The 17,790-nt window shown below is 35.0% G+C and overlaps 1 protein-coding gene across 8 annotated transcripts; it reads left to right on the top strand.

Moving 5' to 3' along the window:
• Positions 1–775: 775 nt before the first annotated feature.
• On the top strand, positions 776–6,346 carry LOC149549504 (transcription initiation factor TFIID subunit 15b-like). Of its 8 annotated transcripts, none has more exons than XR_016354102.1 (9): positions 776–1,091; positions 1,647–1,743; positions 2,698–3,430; positions 3,639–3,789; positions 3,898–3,982; positions 4,606–4,947; positions 5,134–5,242; positions 5,336–5,379; positions 5,848–6,346. XR_016354102.1 is itself a non-coding variant. In XM_089792881.1 (7 exons), the coding sequence occupies exons 2-7, from the start codon at positions 1,028–1,030 to the stop codon at positions 4,823–4,825; spliced, it is 1,350 nt and encodes a 449-aa protein (XP_089649007.1). In that variant the 5' UTR covers positions 776–825; positions 914–1,027; the 3' UTR covers positions 4,826–5,168. The 8 variants fall into 8 exon arrangements, 6 of the variants coding, with proteins under 6 accessions (XP_089649007.1, XP_089649010.1, XP_089649009.1 ...); XR_016354103.1 differs by having other exon boundaries at positions 5,145–5,242; XM_089792881.1 differs by lacking the exons at positions 5,336–5,379; positions 5,848–6,346 and having other exon boundaries at positions 776–825; positions 914–1,091; positions 4,606–5,168.
• Positions 6,347–17,790: the final 11,444 nt, after the last annotated feature.

Consider the following 17,790-nt stretch of genomic DNA (forward strand, 5'->3'; position numbering starts at 1 on the left):
TCTATTAAATATTTTGTTGCCAACTCACTCTTCAACACTGAATCTTGAAAATTCAACATTTGTTTTCAATAGTAGATAAATTTCACTCTTTACAAAATCATTGAAGTCATCTACTTGTTTGGTCTACACTTTATCTTTCCCTCTACTTTATCTAATTTCTTTACATAAGGTAGGGACTCCTACTGTACACAACAACTCTCATTAAATGATGAATTCATACTTGCATAGTAACAATTACATTGGACACCGAATGCTATCTTTTTAATAAAACTAGTGATATGTTAAGCACATCTCACTGATAATATTTCGATTAAATTCATAGATTGAAAAAATTTGAAGAAAAAAAGTGTTCACACTAGAGTGAATATACAACAATCAAGAAACTATAACTATGCATATAACAAAAGAAAATTAACTTAACAAGGGTGAAGCAAAGATCTTCTAATTCAATCCCCTATTGATTGTTTTGGAACAAATATTTTAGTCAACCTCAAATAAAAGATATTGAAAGTATAAAAATTTAACTTAAAAAGTGTTATGACAAGATTAGAGATTAGTTTTTAGAAAATTCTAAAAAATAATGACCATAAAATCCAAAAAAATCATTAGAAGTGACAATTTAGAAGAAGCAAAGCTCTCATATAAATCTATCAACTTAAAAATTTAAAAAACCTACACATAAACACCGCTGACCCGAATCCCTCCCCCAATAGAGATAATAAACATTAGAAACATACATCTCCCTATATCAGCGGAACCATATCCTTCCACGCATAACGCTCTTCCACCTTCGAACGGCAGTGACGATGCTTAGGTAACCTACAGGTGCCCAGCGAAAGCCCTAGGGCCTAGGCCCTTCCATTTAGTTAAGTCGGTTTATGCATTCGATTTATCATATTTGACATCGTTTTAGTTTTTGGTAAGTAGAAGTTTTCTGGAAATTCCGGAAAAATACGAGGATTCAAGATCAATATTGGCCAGAAGCTCGTAACAAAGTATTCCAAGCTTTTTTTTTCGATCTGAGAGAATGTCGAATTTTGATGGGGCTCCTGATGATGGAGGAAGCCGCGGAGGATATGGCGGCGGCCGAGGTATGTGGGTGCTTCGCTTCAGCAAAAGAATAAATAAAAAGTAAAGGGAATGAAATGAAAACCCAGTTTCTAGGGTTTGCTATTTTTTTAACTTATTTAAACGAAATCTTTATTGGGGTTGTAGCGTCTCTAAGATTTTTAAAAAACTTTCTGCATCAAGAGTGGGGGGGAGTTCCTTGGATTTTTAGCAAAGTTTGAATGTTACTAGTTTTCGGCTTGGAGTGGTATCTGGCTTCAGCTTTCGGAATGTTGTGGTGAAATTTGAGTATGATGATTTCGCAAGATAATTTGTCTTTGGGGTTTCTAGGTTTTACTGTAATTTTATTGGTTTTAATTTTGAATTTTTTAAAAGGAAATTTTATTGATAGGGTTTTGAATAATGATTTTTTAATTTAAAATTTATGGTACTTGTTTTCAGTCCTTTGTTGCTTTTCTTGATTTTAATATATGTTGCATGCTGCCGATCCATCATCGGGATGTTTTAAAACTTGTTTTGTGTTCTGGACAATTTTTATATTGTATTTAATAATTTTTTGCGTCTCTTGATTTTGGAAGGTGGTTATGGTGGTGGCGAACGCAGAGGAGGTGGTGGTGCCCAAAGAGGAGGGAGAGGCCCACAACGTGATGGCGATTGGGTTTGCCCTAGCCCAGGGTGAGCTTTTCTAATTACCTTATTCGAGTACATTTTCTCTCATTTGACTGGTATAGTATATGCCTTCCATTTGCATAATGTGATGTTTTCCGAACGTTACGATATAATAAAAATAACTAATTTGTTTGATAGATATTGCTACATTTATAGGTGGTTAATAATTATCTGTTATTTTAGAATCAATCTTTTTTCATTTTCCCGAACCGCACTTTTGTGAAGCTTTTAAACATGAACACGTACTTCTGGACTTGATATCCTCTATTTCTGTTGGAGTTATTAGATTTTTACTTGCACTGTGGGTTTAAAGATGGATTTAAAAAAAATTTCAAGGGTTTTGAACAAGGTTTTAAATTTATTTATATTTTGAAGGGTCTTTAACAAGGTTAGTTTTCGTAGGATTGCCTTTTTTTTAACATGCATTTATTGTTTACAGCTTTGAAGAGAACTCAAAATTTTCTACTTACGTGAATCAGAGAGTGTTATCTGAATTTTTGATACAAAATTCACACAATCAAATCCAAAACAACAGGAACTGCTACGAACTTGTTAGGAAGCGATAGCAGCAATTTTTTGTCGTGCAGGCATTCTGATGTTTGTTCGATTGCCTTTACATTTTCTTCTCTAGTCTGCAAAACTAGTGCATTTTGTAATTTCTACCTTTTTTAAGTTCATTGCCCATGTTTGTGAAATGTAGCCTGTTTTAATGCACAATTTATGCTGGCTTTCTTCTACTTATCAATTCGAATACAACTATATGCTGTATAATGGCTGCATTCTCTCTTTCGTAGTGTATTACATGTAGTGTTTTTTACTTTTCGCTTATGGTCATTCCCCTGAATTTTTGCTGTTTTGATATGTTCCGGTCATTTTATTGTAGTTGTTTATAGGTTATGTTATTAGGCAACCTGGTCTTGTATACTTACTTGAGAAAACAATTTTTTGGGTGCATTTCAGATGTGGTAATGTGAACTTCGCAAGAAGAACGGAATGCAATAAATGTGGAACACCTAATTCAAGTACCGGAGGTGAACACGGTGGCAGTGGTGGCTATGCTAGGAGTGGGGACTATGGAGGACCAGGCAGAAGCAACAATGGAAGTAGTGGATATGGTGGTGGTGGAAGAGGTGGAAGTGGGTATGGAAGCCAAGGTGCTGATGGAGCAATGGGAGCATATGGAAACCAGGGGGGTCCACCTGCTTCATATGGCAGTGCTCCAGCTGGAGGGTATACCGGTCAGTATGCAGAACCACCAATGCCTCCTGCTGGAACGGGTTATGCAAATCCATCTGTTGGTGGATATGGTGGAACACCTAGCTATGGGGCACCAGCTCCACCACCTAGTGCTGGTTATGGTGCACCAAATGCATATTCCCAGCCTAATAGCTATGGTGCTCCTCCAGCAAGTTTTGCACCACCACCATCAGTTGGTGGTAGGGGACCTGCGGTTCCTGCAGGTTTTGACAATTATGGTACTAGAGCTGGTGGGTATTCAGATGCCAGGGTGAATCCAAGGGATGATGTCAGGACTATGCCTGGAGGTTATGGTGCGCCATCTGATGTAGCAAAAGTCAAACAATGTGATGAGAATTGTGGAGACACATGTGATAATTCCAGAATATATATTTCCAATTTACCTCTCGATGTTACAACTGATGAACTGCGGGATCTTTTTGGAGGAATTGGGCAGGTAAAAATGTAACTTTTTATATGATAATGTTGATTGCCCCTTTTGGTTTTTTGTGGAGAAATAGTTAATAGTTACTGAGCAGTGTATTAAGGGCAGCCTATATTTGTGTGGCCTTAGTTATCTATTGTTTAACTCTTTATTTGATCTCAATAGCCATTATATTCCATTTTAAGTCACTGCTGATACAAAATGAGTTGACTTGAGTCAGGTGGGAAGGATCAAGCAAAAACGTGGTTACAAAGATCAGTGGCCATGGAACATTAAAATCTATAGAGATGACCAAGGTAACAGCAAAGGTGATGCTGTCCTATCCTACGAGGATCCATCTGCTGCACATTCTGCTGGCGGATTTTATAATGGTATGTTGGATAATAATTGCTTTAATACATTACGTATTTTTGTGTAGTAAAGTGTTAAATTTCTGCTCTATAATTATCTTTATTTGGGTGTATGCTTTGTATTCATAGATTATGTAATGAGAGGTTACAAGATAAATGTGGCAATGGCTGAGAAGTCGGCACCTAGACCGCCAGCTGCCCAAGGTGGATATGGGTATGTCTTTTATAATATTTCAATTATTTGTTTGAATAAAGTTAATTTCCTGTCTCATTTTAATGGTGGTTTGTGCTTATTGATGGGTTATTTTCAGTTTTTGTTTGAAGTATACCTATTTTGAATATTAATGTTAATAACATGATTATTAATTTGTTACATTCAAAAGTATGTTTACGTAGGTCACATGTTTCATTTTCAAGGACTGTTAGGGTTTAAATGTTTTGACAATAATTGGTTGGTAATTTTTATTTCAGAACAAATGTATAGTCTATTGAAAATTTAATGTTTAGGGTATGAAATGCAAGTTTTTGCTTTGGAATTAAATCGGCTAAGCCTTTTTCAGATTCTTGGAAATTTCAAAACCACCACAGTTAAGAGACTTGCAATGGAATCATCAATTAGGGTTATTTGTGTCAATGGAAGTCATGGCTTATATAATATCTTGTACTATTAAAGTCTTTTGAAGTGCAGTGCGAACACTTGAAAATTCTAAAAAATGAAGAGACTAGTTTTTTTCTGTGACTTTTGTTTCACAAAATAATTCTTGAAGTAGATGTATTTAACAAGTAATTTTTACTGTATTGGTCCATATTTTTCTGAAATTGTGGGTTTTTTTGCAGCTCTGGAGGTGGAAATAGAGGCCGAGGCGGTTATGGTGATAAGAATCGAGATAGCTATGGTGGGGATAGGAAACGTGATAGTTATGGTGGGGATAGAAATAGAGACAGTAGAGATGGTTATGGTGGTGATGCAGGTGGTTATGGTGGAGATAGAGGGAGTTATGGTGGTGGGGGCCCTGACAGGCGTCATGGTGGGGGTCAGCGCTCACGCCCATACTAAGGCGTGAAAAGATGTTATTTTCTGAATCATGATGACAGTGAAATGTGACAGTGCATGTTATATTGTGTATCTGTTGTTGTTTTTATCATTCCTATTCATGAGTATTCAAATGTCTTTTGAGGGTAAGTTTTTGTCAATGGACAAGATGGTAAGTGTATGAGCATAACCCACTTTATGTCTTTATGGAGTGTTTTAGAAACAAATTTCTTGAATTAAACATCATATGCAAGCACGTGATGGGCTAAAATGATTTACTTATAACTGTTGAAAATTATGATCATGCTCGTGATTCAAAGTCTACTTTGAAGTTATGATGCAGGCAAAATGAGCGGTTGGTTGAAAATGTTTGCTTTCCTTTCAAATGATGCTGTCTTTGTCATCCCACTGTTGAGCAATAGGAGTAGTCATATATATAAGGTAGGTTTATAATTTTTAACCTGATTTAATGTTTGGAATTCTCAGGATGGTTTTATTGTTTAGCATAATTAACCATCTGAATCTCTTGTATAGTGACGAGTGGTTAACTGGTATGCTGCTTAGTTTGAAATCATCAGGTGAGTGTATACGTTAACCTTTCTTTAACTTTTTTTAATCATAATATTTCTCCTTGGGAGTATTAATATAAGACTTGTAACCAGCCCTGTTTGTCCCCATGGTTTCTGCTTCGTTCGGTTATTGTCAATATAAGTTTGGTTTTGCTTGGACCACCATCATCTTAAACAATTTTTTCTTATGGCAGTAATTTGATTGTCAAATGTATGAGGAAATAGTGTCTTACAGTTATTTGATGAGGTAGGACATAGATTGGTTTGTCTGGTGGTTGGGTTAGACATATTTGGCTTGTTAATTTCTTTTAAATTGTCACGGTGCTTCTTGTCCTAGAGTTGTCAGTTAAATTTCAGACTTCCTTTTTGCTTGAATGTCAAAATTTTCATGCTCACTTGGTCCCTTTTTAATGCTAGGATGATTTTTTTGTTGACAAGGAAAATGAGCGTTTTGTTTTTGTTTGGATTAAATTCTAGGGGTTTCTACTGTGGTGCTTTGCTCAAGAAGCAAAACTGATCTAGAAAGAAATAATCGAGACCCTTGCATGGGTGCCATAACATACAAGTTTAGACTACCAAAACACACGACATCCCTCTGCATGGAATTCAACGAGCAACACCTTGACAGCCAAAGCCACAGCCACTAGCACCTGCACCCGCTTTATGTGAAGCTTGCATTCTGAAGTTCTTTCCAGATCCATCTCAAGCCACAATCAGCATAGGCTTAGGGCTGTCTCAAAGAAAATTTGCTTAGAATATCGTTCTGTTGTGCTTGCTGTTTTTTCGTAAATCTTTCTGAAATAACTGAACTGCACAATAAATAGACCAGTAATTTTAACTTGAATTGGAGTGAAAACAACGAAGGAGGTATTCAAATTATTGTTTGTTGTGTGCTTATGCTGCACTAATATGTGTTCTTGTGGAGGATATTGTCACATGAACTGCATAATAAATAAACCAGTAATTTTAACTTGAATTGGAGTGAGAACAATGAAGGAGATATTCAAATTATTGTTTGTTGTGTGCTTATGCTGCACTAATATGTGTTCTTGTGGAGGATATTGTTTAATGGAGGTGGTTCGTAAGAAGAAAATTACTGTCTTTAAGGGGTATTTCATTGTCTCAATTTTGTTTGTTTTAATGGTGAATTTATGGAGAGGTGGTTAGAAGATTAATATCTGAAGGGGTGTTTTAGCATCTCAATTTTATTTCTTGTGTGTTCTTGTTCTACTGTTGACTTTATGGAGGTGGTAAGTAAGAAGAAATTATTGTCTAGGGGTGTTTCCGTGTCTCAATATATACAAATTCAAGAGACGAATATTGCAGCTAATTTATTATTTTCTGTTAAATTATGTGTTGAAGGAATGAATTGGTAAAATCCAGAGGGAGCATTTGTCTTGCAACCTATCGCTTCTCTGTTCTGTACGGTTGTGTATGCATGAGTAATTATGTTATAATAACAATATTAATATTTGTTGTTTGAATCAGTATCACAGTTTTAAATTTGTATGAAGACTCGTCATTGTAACTAAATGCTTGTGTTACGTATTTTGTGTAGAATCTGCAAGCATATTTTATGGTGCTTTGAATGTTGATTGGTACAACATTGAAAGTATGCTGCGTTTTAGTTTGTTTCGAAAGGGCTTCGCTCCACATGTCTAGTGATTCAGATTTCAATTTCTTTGATGTGGATACGAAATTTTTAGAAAATTATTAATGTTTCTTTGACAGACTAGGATAAACCACGGACAGAAATAAAAACTACATGCAAATATAACCAATAACAGAAAATAATAGAACACACTGAAATGAACACAAGGCACCAAGATTTAACGTGGTTCACCCAATCTCTGGGCTACGTCCACCAAACAGCAAGTTCGATCTTATTACAATCCAGTGATTACAACTTGATTACAATCCGTAATCCCTTACAGCTCAATACCGCCGCAAGAACCAATTTCGTATCACCACATATAAAAAATACCCAACCCTAAGCCCTTTTTATACAAGTATTAAACCGCTTTAGGGTTATAACATGTCGGCCATAATATGTCGGCTACCATGTCAGCTACTTCCAAATTTTTTTTTTCGGGGCGATGCCTCGAACCCCACTATTTATGAAGTATGTACAGTATTTTCCTGATCAGTCACCACAATCTAACACTACCATGTATATATTTTCACATATATAATGACAAAATTTTCAACGATTTTTCAAATTCTCTTCACCTTCACCTTCTTCTTTGGTTGAGAATACTCTTGTAATGGCGTAACATAAGACACAAGTATTCTGCTACACGGAACTCAAATGTGTATTTAATCAATTTAATTTTTTTCCTGAGTTTTTGTGGGTACACAATTTGTGACATTTGCTCGTACAGTCCCGTGCAATTTGTCGACATTGTTTTTCTATATTTGAATGTTGTGGTCTCTCTGTATAGAATTGCATTAGATGAACAATTCGGAAGTGTTGAAGATGGAAAAGACGTCTCTCTGTATATAAGTGCATTAGATGAACATTTTGGAAGTGTATGAAGATGGAAAAGAGGCATATTGGCCAACCTATTATTTAAGGTCCCATTGTGAAGATTGACGTCTTGCAATGCAATGAGCAAAATGGTGAAGGATTAGATGCCATTGGAAGTTGGACCTCACAAGGCCGTTTAAGGCATTGTCTACGCAACAACTCATTTGCACTTTAGTAAAAAATATATTGCCAATAGTATTTTATCATATATGTTAGCTAATTGTATTAACGTGTTAGCACCTTCTTGCTTCCTTCCTCTATCTCACTCTCTTCGTTGTCTGTTGTTTAACTTTGTTCTTGTGCTATCGTGAATATTGTTTGGTGTCCTTGTTTTAGGTTGTCTTCTTGGTTGTAAGCTCTGTGTCCCATATGCCCATTTGTGGTCTTTTGTTGGACATTAACATGTTTTATCTTATGTCATCCTTCGGGCCTCTTTGAGTGCGAATAGGAATGACTACCAACAACTTTTTTTTTGGAATGGGTATAAGCTCATTTTAGAGGCAAAATGGGTGTATTCTATTCTTATTCCAACAAAGAAACAAACTCTTATTGGTTTCAGAATTGGATAGGATGCAAAATGGACCAAATTTTGAACAGAATTTTAAAAGTTTTTTTTTGTAAAATTGTTTGTGATAGTACAATAGTTGTATAATGAATGTTAAAATGTTAATTGTAAGCTTTTTAATTTTGGTGATAATTAGTATTGCTACACCAGTAGTACAATTAATGCTAAATGTTGATAGGTCTAATTTGTGTCACAGAAACTAGTTTGAAACCTTATTTTTGGAAAGCTCTCCCCAATATAAAGTCTAAATTAAGGATTATATTCAATGAATGTAAACTTGGTGATGCTTTCTTTATTAATTTATAAAAAGATTTTATGGAGGAAATAAATTTGTGGTTGGTGTGCTAATGGTTGGGCATGTGCCCAGTGCCATTCTACATTTATTGCTTGGTTTGGGTGCAAGTATACATCTTTTATGCACACGTTTTGAATTTTGCATTGAACAATATAAATTTGCCCCCAAACAAAACTTCTTGTTGGGGATCCTTATGCAAGGTGATTTATTTATTATTCTAATTGCACTTTAACATGGTAGATTGAATGAAAAGCAATAATACGTAGATTTACATGGCTTCTGCTTGTGATGCTTTTGAAATTTTGCCTCTATGACACTACGACTCTCTTGCTCACTATTTTTATGATGGTGTGAGGGAGGCTCGTGCTGGGGCCGTTGCCTTTGCTATGACAAGGCTCCTCGCAACAAATGTGGCTTCTTGTGTTAGGGTTTTTGGGCCCCCTCATGTTGTGGTTGCTATTGGTTTTGATGCTATTGTTCCTACTTGTGGTCACCTATCCTACCATTTCTCGTGTGGTCGGAGGTCGATCTGCTATCTGCTATCTCTTATGCAGATGTGGTGGCTTTTGAGGTAGGTATTGCTCCAATCTTGAGGAAGGGGTCTCGTCCAATTGAGGCTAGTCATGAGATTGTGCCTGTTCTTGTTTGTAAGCCACTTTTGCTTAAGATTGAATCTGACATTGTTGATGATATTCATACACGTGGATGATTTATTTGCTACTATTGCTATCTTTCATTTTAGGGATTTTAGGCCCTCTCTCGAATCTACAAGCTATGAGGTTGTGCCTGTCCTTGTTTGTAAGCCACTTTTGCTCAAGCTTTGATTTGACATTGTTGATGAGATTCATACAGATGTGGATGATTTATTTGCTATTGGTGCTATCTTTCGTTTTAGGGGATTTTAGCCTCCTCTTTGGAATTTGCATGCTTGGATCTCCTAATTTTGGGAACCAATCATTTTTTATTTAGTTTAGATATAGCTTGTGGCAAGTGTTTTTTTATTGTGAAATTTGCTAATGCTGATGATAGGGATTCTATCCTATGCTGTGGTTTCTCTTGGGAGGAACGGTTCCCCCTAATGGTCAAATCGTGGTCTCCGACGTTTAACTTGACTATGGAGTCCTCTAATAAGATTCCTCTTTGGGTTAGATCATCGAATCTTCCCCTTCACTTGTGGCAAGATTCAATTTTGGAGGCTATGGGGGATGGCCTTGGGGATTTCTTAATGGTTGATTCAGTTTCCTCCAATGTCTTTAGGACAATGTATGCTTGCATCCTTGTGGAGATGGATATCACTAAAGGGCTCCTTGCTATGATTAAGTCGGCTTCTTCTAGTGGTTTTTGGAATTAACCTCTCGATTATGAAGGTATACCTTTCAAATGTAGGAAGTGTCATAATACTAAACATCTTGCTCTAACAAGGTTAGATCGAAAAAATCGCCTTCTTGGTGGTTGGGGGTTTTAGATGATCATTAAATGGCTCAGAAAATTGCTTCGGTTGTGGATGGGTTGGATAGTTCTGAGGTTGCGCATGTTGTCCCTTCCATAGTTTTGACTCAATGTTGTTAATGTTCCATTGCTTGTTGACTCTGCGGTTCCAAACCCTTTACCTACTCTGAGTCAAAATTTTGTTGTTGTCCCTTCTGTTGCTGACTCTTTTCTAAACACTGTTGTTGGCTCTTCGATTGGGGGGTTTTTAGGGGTTAGTCGAGATTGGTAGAAAGTTGTGGGGAAGGTGGAGGATGGTTGGACTTAAAAGGAAGAAAGGAAAGTCCTCCAAAACTTCATTTGATACGGCTTTACGGACTCAAAAGAAGGGACCAAAATGTAAATCTTGGTGGTCTATATTTGACTAGGGTTGGTTGCCCTCTTGTTGGGAACATTAGTGTGTCCCTCTGGTTTGTCAAGGGGTTCTCCACATTTATTTTAAGATTTTCATTGTTATATCTTTCTTGTCCTTTTGTACAAGGTTTTGGGTCCTTTCAAAACCTATTTTTACTAGATTGACTATCATTTTGGAAACAATGTGGGTAGCAAATTATTGTTAAGTGTTTTGTATTTTTAGATTACAGTAATAACATATTCTTGGGAGAGATTTCATGAATACTTTTTTGTGCATGTAGATTGACAATCAATAACTTTCAATAAATGTAGGAAACAACCACCAAAGGATGAAGCTAACACTTGATTTTAGTCCTTTGTTGTTTTTGAGGGAAGAGGTGGCATGAGCCAACTTGCTCTTGGGAAAAGGTCATTTGAGTTAATTTGTTCATTGCACTTCAACTCAACTTGGTTGTATACTAGTCGTATACTATTTGTGAGGAATTGAACTTCCTAGACAACTATAGTGCAAACTTGTGTAAAGAGGGATTTGCCTTTGACAAATCTTAGTTTGAATAAAATAGGTGGAAGTTATAGTTTGCTACAATGCTTCTTGGAGAGACAAATGATTTGAATGTTTTAGGGCCTGTTTGGTGAGCGGAATAGGACTACGTATTCTGGAATACGTATTCTAGAATAGAACGTATTCCTTTTCTCTGTTTGGTTCAGCCAATATTTGATGAGAATTCGCAGACTCGAAAATTTATGTTTTCTAAAATTAAAAAAAATGGAATAGGAATACGTATTCCAATACCACCTATTTTGGTGGAATTGCAAAACCCCATTTGGAATACGTATTCCATTTTTGCTGCGTATTCCAATCTCGTTTTGGTGCATCCAAACAAAGAATTCACAATTTTTGGAATACGTATTCCTATTCCGCTCACCAAACGGGACCTTAAGGAATATGCTTGCACTATTGACATCACAAAAAAATCTAATGAAATTATTAAAGACAAATTCTTGTGTAGTGGATGTTATAGTTTGCTACAGTGCTTCTTAGAGAGGGGAATGATTTGAATGTTGAAGGAATATGCTTGCACTATGGAGAAGTAACTTGATTTATGGAAGATATTCATTTGAAAACACTTTAGAGCGCTTAAAATATTATAAGAATGCTTGATGTGAACTTGTAGGAGAGTTTTTGAAATTTTGATTATGTATCTCAAAATTAGTCAATGATTTTATAAATCACAATATTTTTAGGGTAAAAATTTGAATAAGGTTGATAGGTGTCTAAGGCAATTCACACAACCAATTTACACTTCTTCCCAATAAAAGGTGATAAAATTTGTATTTGGAGTTGAGAATGCAAAGTAAATATTGGCAATGTTGGGGGTAGGATAGGTTACTAGAAATCAATATAGTAGCTCATACATTCAAAAATGTGATGTGTGTAAAATATTGAACAATACATTCAACCACTACTTTACTGGGGGTCATGGAAAAGAGAGAAATAGAGAAATAGAGATCAACATTGGTGAAATTGTAGTGACAATACAAAGGTTAAGGGTGCAAAACTTAAGAAAAGCAAGAGAAGATAAAAGACTAAGGATAAATGACCAAAGGGGTCGGTACTAAAAATGAAAATTCAAATTAGCTATTGAGGAGATGGTAAAGAAAACATCCCAGCCATTAATATCACATTCATAAAGCAATTGCAAAATTACAAATGGTCATACAAAGGAAAATAACATACACATATGAAGTCAATACTAACATAATTATGTGTATGCTAGTAAGGGGTATGTTATGTGAGGTGATCCACAAGAGAGGAGGGAGGAGAAGGTTAGCAAGTTATATTGTGTTAGTTCCACTCATCTGAAGAGAGAGGTTGGTGTGAAAGAATTCATAGTCAAGGAATGTTTGTTATGCCAGTCAACTTTAAAGTGAAGAATGATTTGCACACATGGTGGATTGTTCTTAGGATACTAATCTTACCTTGGGATTTTTTTTAATGGGGATTAGTTCTACACAAAGCATAATCTGTCAATATAGTGGGTTGTCCTAAAGGAAGTTTGGGGATTAGTCCTACACGAAGTATAATCTATGTCAACATAGTGGGTTGTACTAAAGGAAGTTTAGTCTCTTTAGAGATCTATGAGAGGGATTAGTTCTAAGGAAAACATATTGTCGAGGCTTAATGAGAGGGGTCAATCTTAAAGAAAGCATAGCCTTTATAGGGTAGAATAGTCTCTATAAGATTGTAATGAAGAATGATGTCTAATATTCAAGGAGTTTGCATGTATGCCCCCTCCTTTTAATGCCAACATATAACTATGGTAGCATCATAAGTAAGCTTACTTTAAAAAAAAAGGAGATATCCTTAAAATGACAATATATACTATAACTTCACAAAAGAGGAGAGACTCTCACTAGCCAAGGAATAAATAAATTGTGAAAGATTATGCAAAAGATAGAAGAGACTATGGTTATAAGACATCTACTTTCAAGAGGAGTTATTGAACAAAGATAACGTCTTTGAGATAAAGGGGAGCAGAATAAGAATGCACTATTTTAGGCCCCTATTATTACAGGAAATTCTTGATGAAGGAGCCCTTATGGAAGGTGGTTTGTTTAGTATAAATATTCTTTTAAACATAAGGAGCATGTAATTTAAGGAAACACACCTCTTGCTAATCTTCAAAGTAAAGAAATAATTTCATGTCATAAAAAAATGTCACATGATAAACAGATGTCATTTTGCCAAAGAAAATGCAAAAAAGCCAGTGTTGATGCAAGAGAAGAGATGACACATAATGCCTATCAAACTACTGTTCAATTGTAATAGGTAAACACTGCATAGAAGAGATTGTAAACAAGGATATCAATCTTTGAAATGGAAATATCCTACACCTTGCTAGAATTGATATTGCTGACATAGGGAATGAATCTTTTTGAAATAAAAAGAGGAACAACATATACCCCATAATGAAATATCATTTATAATTGGGATGCTTTTTGTTGCATGAAAAAGATTGTTAACTAAGATGAAAATTCCTTGCACGAAACAAAAAAAATTTATGCTAGAAAGAGTATACTATAAAAGATGGAATTACATAGAGGGAAAATTGGTCCTAGGAAATGCGAGTGAATTTAAAAGGGAAAGAGAAAGAATGTCACTATATGCATTTTCTTTGTGAAAAAATCAATTACATGCAAAATATATAATAAATTAAGGAAGAGGTTGTAAACAAGTATGTCAATCTCTTAAAGAGAGAGATCCTCAATAATAAGTCCATGTATAGAATAACATCATAGTAAAGGAGATTCAACCAACAACCTTGGTCCCCAAGTGGGAGTACAAGACTATTATGTTGTTTATAATGAACATTATGTGGAACAAAGAACCCTAATTAAGCAAGCTACTAAGATTTCATGATAGAGAACAAGATAATAGGAAAGCGAAGTGTAAGGTACACTTTTAATATCAAGAAAATGTATAAGATTAATTGTAACCATATATAAGATCCACCTATTAAACTGTGAACTAATTGTTTGAGTTCAACATAGTCAACTAGAGAATGATTATAATGAAAAAGATTGAACATAATTAAAAATTTGTACTTGTTTTTGCTTGTCATGTTTATGGGGGAACTTCACGCTTTTGTCGTAGTTTTAATTTCCAAAAGATTCTCTTAGCCAAAGCCAAACAATCAATCATAGGTGTAATAATAGAAATGTCAGTAGATTACCAGTGGAGGCTTTTGTTGTGATGAAGAAAACTCAATAGGATTAGAAGAGGCAGGCAAGATGTTGGCTAGAGCTATAAATCCTAGAGCACAACTAGTGACTTGTGTAAGAGTTTTTGGGAATCTTATTACCTTGTTTATTAATCTTAAGTCCTTGTCCACTACAACTATATCTAGAAGTAATGTCATAACCCACATTATAATTAACTTTTAACATAGTGTAGTACAAGGAGGAATAAGAAAGAAATGATTCTTATGTGAGAGGTTCGGATTCCTATCACTATTCTCATCTTTGTTAGGTGGGAGGTGGGGAAGAAGAGGGTTTATTGAGATCTTCATGTCTAGTTAATGCTATTTTTGGAGATAAATTATCAATGAAATACTCATTTGAAGATGTTGATAGATATCTTTAATTGATACTACCTCATATTTATAAGTGATTGCAAAGGAAATAACAAGAACCTTTAATTAAATGGCACAAGAGCTTTAATAGAACGATTAATAATTCTAGTGACAATCACAATGCTATTAAGATGTCTATAAATCACATCATGATTGAATGCTGTATGATATGAAGGTCTCTTATTTGAAATAATATGGTCATGGCTACCATATGAATGGAGGGCCCATAACAAACACTAACATCAAAACATTATTGTAGGAGCTTAGCAATGACTAGCTTATGAATATTGATTCATGGATTCAATGTCTATGTTAACATAACCTTTCTTCATTATGCTGGTCCGATTTTCAACATTTTAGAAATTGTAGTATTCTTGCAGAAAGTATGTTCTAGGGTTGGCATGATAAGTTAACACATTTGAATTTTTTTTCCAAGCGTTGAAACTGGCTAGCCTTAAACATAGCACACTAAGCTTTGACCGCTTAGGTGGACGTGGGCTCGTTCCTCTCACGTACTGTTCACTTTTATTAATTTTGTGTACTTTCCCGTTGTCGTTAGTTGCTTCGTTCCTTGCTTTGTTCCCATTTCTAAACATCTGTAACCATTTCCAAGCAACTTCTTTAACATAGACAACTTACATGAAATAGCTTTACTATTTATATGAAATAAACTATAAAAAATTATTTGCATACATTTGTAACCATTGCAAATTTTCCAAAATATATTATGCAATTAATGTTGCCTATATCATAACACCCTTGGTTTCTTCGTAGATGAGATCATTGGTGTGCGTACACGCCTCTTCTCATGAGATGGCTGATTGTAGGTTTTTCTTCAACTGAACGCTTTCTTTTAAAACCCTCAAACAAAAATGCTCTCAAATGCCCTACTTTAATTTCTCTTCTAATAATATTAGAAACCACAATTAAACAAATTAGAAAATTTTGGAAACGATTTCCATCACAGACATATAATGGTCTAACATATATGACTCCAAATCAAAATAGCTTTTATAAATACTAATCAAAAGTTAATCATCAAATAAGATAATAATAGAGGGAAAAAATGAATAACAGATAAACAAAACACTCTATTTAGTTTGGTAACCCAGAAGGGTTTATATTTTGGGTCCTCCCAGAAAGATATTGTTCCCTTAACCAAAAATGGAGTGGTCAACAACTATATAGTTGATCCTCCCTTGTTAGGGTTTTATTAAGGCCCATTTTAACTAGTTTTCAAATAAAACAGAGTTCAGTATATTTAGTTGTATGCTTGAATTGTCTAGTTTGAATAGCTTTTAACCTGGTAAATTATTTGTTCAAAATTTGCTCTTGATAATGAAATGTAATATTGGAAGATTTCATATAAACGTCTATATATTTCCAATTTCTCTCAGTGGAAAACTTGGGCTATTCATTTGTCTTTAGCACTGATTATTGTTCTAAAAAAGTTGTAAAATAAACTAGAGCCAAGCGGGTAGAAAACACAATCTAGTGGTGTAACTACCATTGTCAACTTCTTGAAAACATTTTAGTTAGATATGAATGCTGATGTTTCATGAGATAGAATCCATGTGGTCCTCGATAGTCACCTAATGATGTCCTTGGTCCAAGAGAATGTGTCACAAGCTACCCTCATAGTTACATGATATTTAAGTGCCTTGTATCAATAACTATGTTGATCCACACCTTCATGTTTTGAGTAGTAGAGAAAGAGCATTTGAATGATTGATATAGCAACCAAATTTTACAGCAATATTCAATGGACAAATCATGTTTTGGGTTTCTTCAAGACACTATGAGTACAAAAGAGGATCTAGAATAGTGAAAGCTTCAGGTGGAAAGGTAATCTCAATGTTGTCAATGTTATAATAAATACAATATAGTTGTGGTGTCCACAAATTACAGAGATAATGCCACTGTGAGATGAGAAAAAAATATTCCATTGACCATCATAAATAGCACCGATCCCAGGGTGTGCTAAAAGTGATCTATAATGACCAATCAGCAGTACTATCATGAGGATGTGTAATTTTTTTGTAAAGTCATGTTATGGGATTGTGGAAATGTTGTGGAGAGTCACCAGAAAAGGGACAAGCATAACTTGGATAGAGACATGATGTGAGAAGCCTGCATGTGATGAAAAAATGAAGTCAAAGGTTCTAAAGATCTATTTGAGACAATGATCCAATGTGTTGTCACAATTAAAGGACGAATGTAGTAGTTCTCAGAATGGTGCAATCAAGCTAAAGGAATAAGGCCACTGCTAGAAGGCAGTTGGACAACAATGCAAAATTAGTTGTCTGAAAACGGCCTTGAATGTTGTCAAGGTTTGGTGGGTTTATAGATAAGGTTGAGGATAAAATAATACTCTGAGAAGAAGATAGTGATGCATTGATAGTGAATTAAGAAGTGCTTTGCAAGATCAATAGTCATCCATAGATTGGCATGATTCAAAGCCAATTCCCTAGACTCATCTTAAATACTGACAATGATTTCAAAACAATGGTATGAATTAAAATGTGACTTAATAACTAGAAAGTAGTTGCATTGCATTCATATATATAATATGAATGATAAATTGCATTGCATTCACTCTGTTCTAATGAGGCAATGTCAATCTGTCATAGCAAAACAAATCAATCAAAGGAAAAATAATAGAGAAATGTAAAACTAACTAAATAATAGAGTGACAGGAAAGAAAGTAACAATAGGTAGTTGGACATTTGTAATATGGATTTATATTATTGTAAATACAAACCCCAAAATTATCGCACAATCTATAGACTTTGCATTGGTCTAATAGAGAACTCCATCTCATCCACCATGCATCTATAGGATTTCCAAAGGTAGTCCAAAACATTTGTGAATTTCCATTTTGCAGTACAAAATCTCCATTGTGTTGCATATCTACAGATGCCACACCTTGATTGGATATGTTTGTCTCCCAAACTGTTGTTGTTCCATTTCTTAAAACAAGATTGCCATTATTTTGTCCCCTATTTCGACTTGGGTAAAATCTTTAACTGAGTTTCTTGTTAAGATTGATGTTGTCTTG

The sequence above is a fragment of the Cupressus sempervirens genome, chromosome 7 (assembly GCF_028749045.1).
Source record: "Cupressus sempervirens isolate cs-2001-9-10 chromosome 7, ASM2874904v1, whole genome shotgun sequence".
NCBI classification, from domain to species: domain Eukaryota; kingdom Viridiplantae; phylum Streptophyta; class Pinopsida; order Cupressales; family Cupressaceae; genus Cupressus; species Cupressus sempervirens.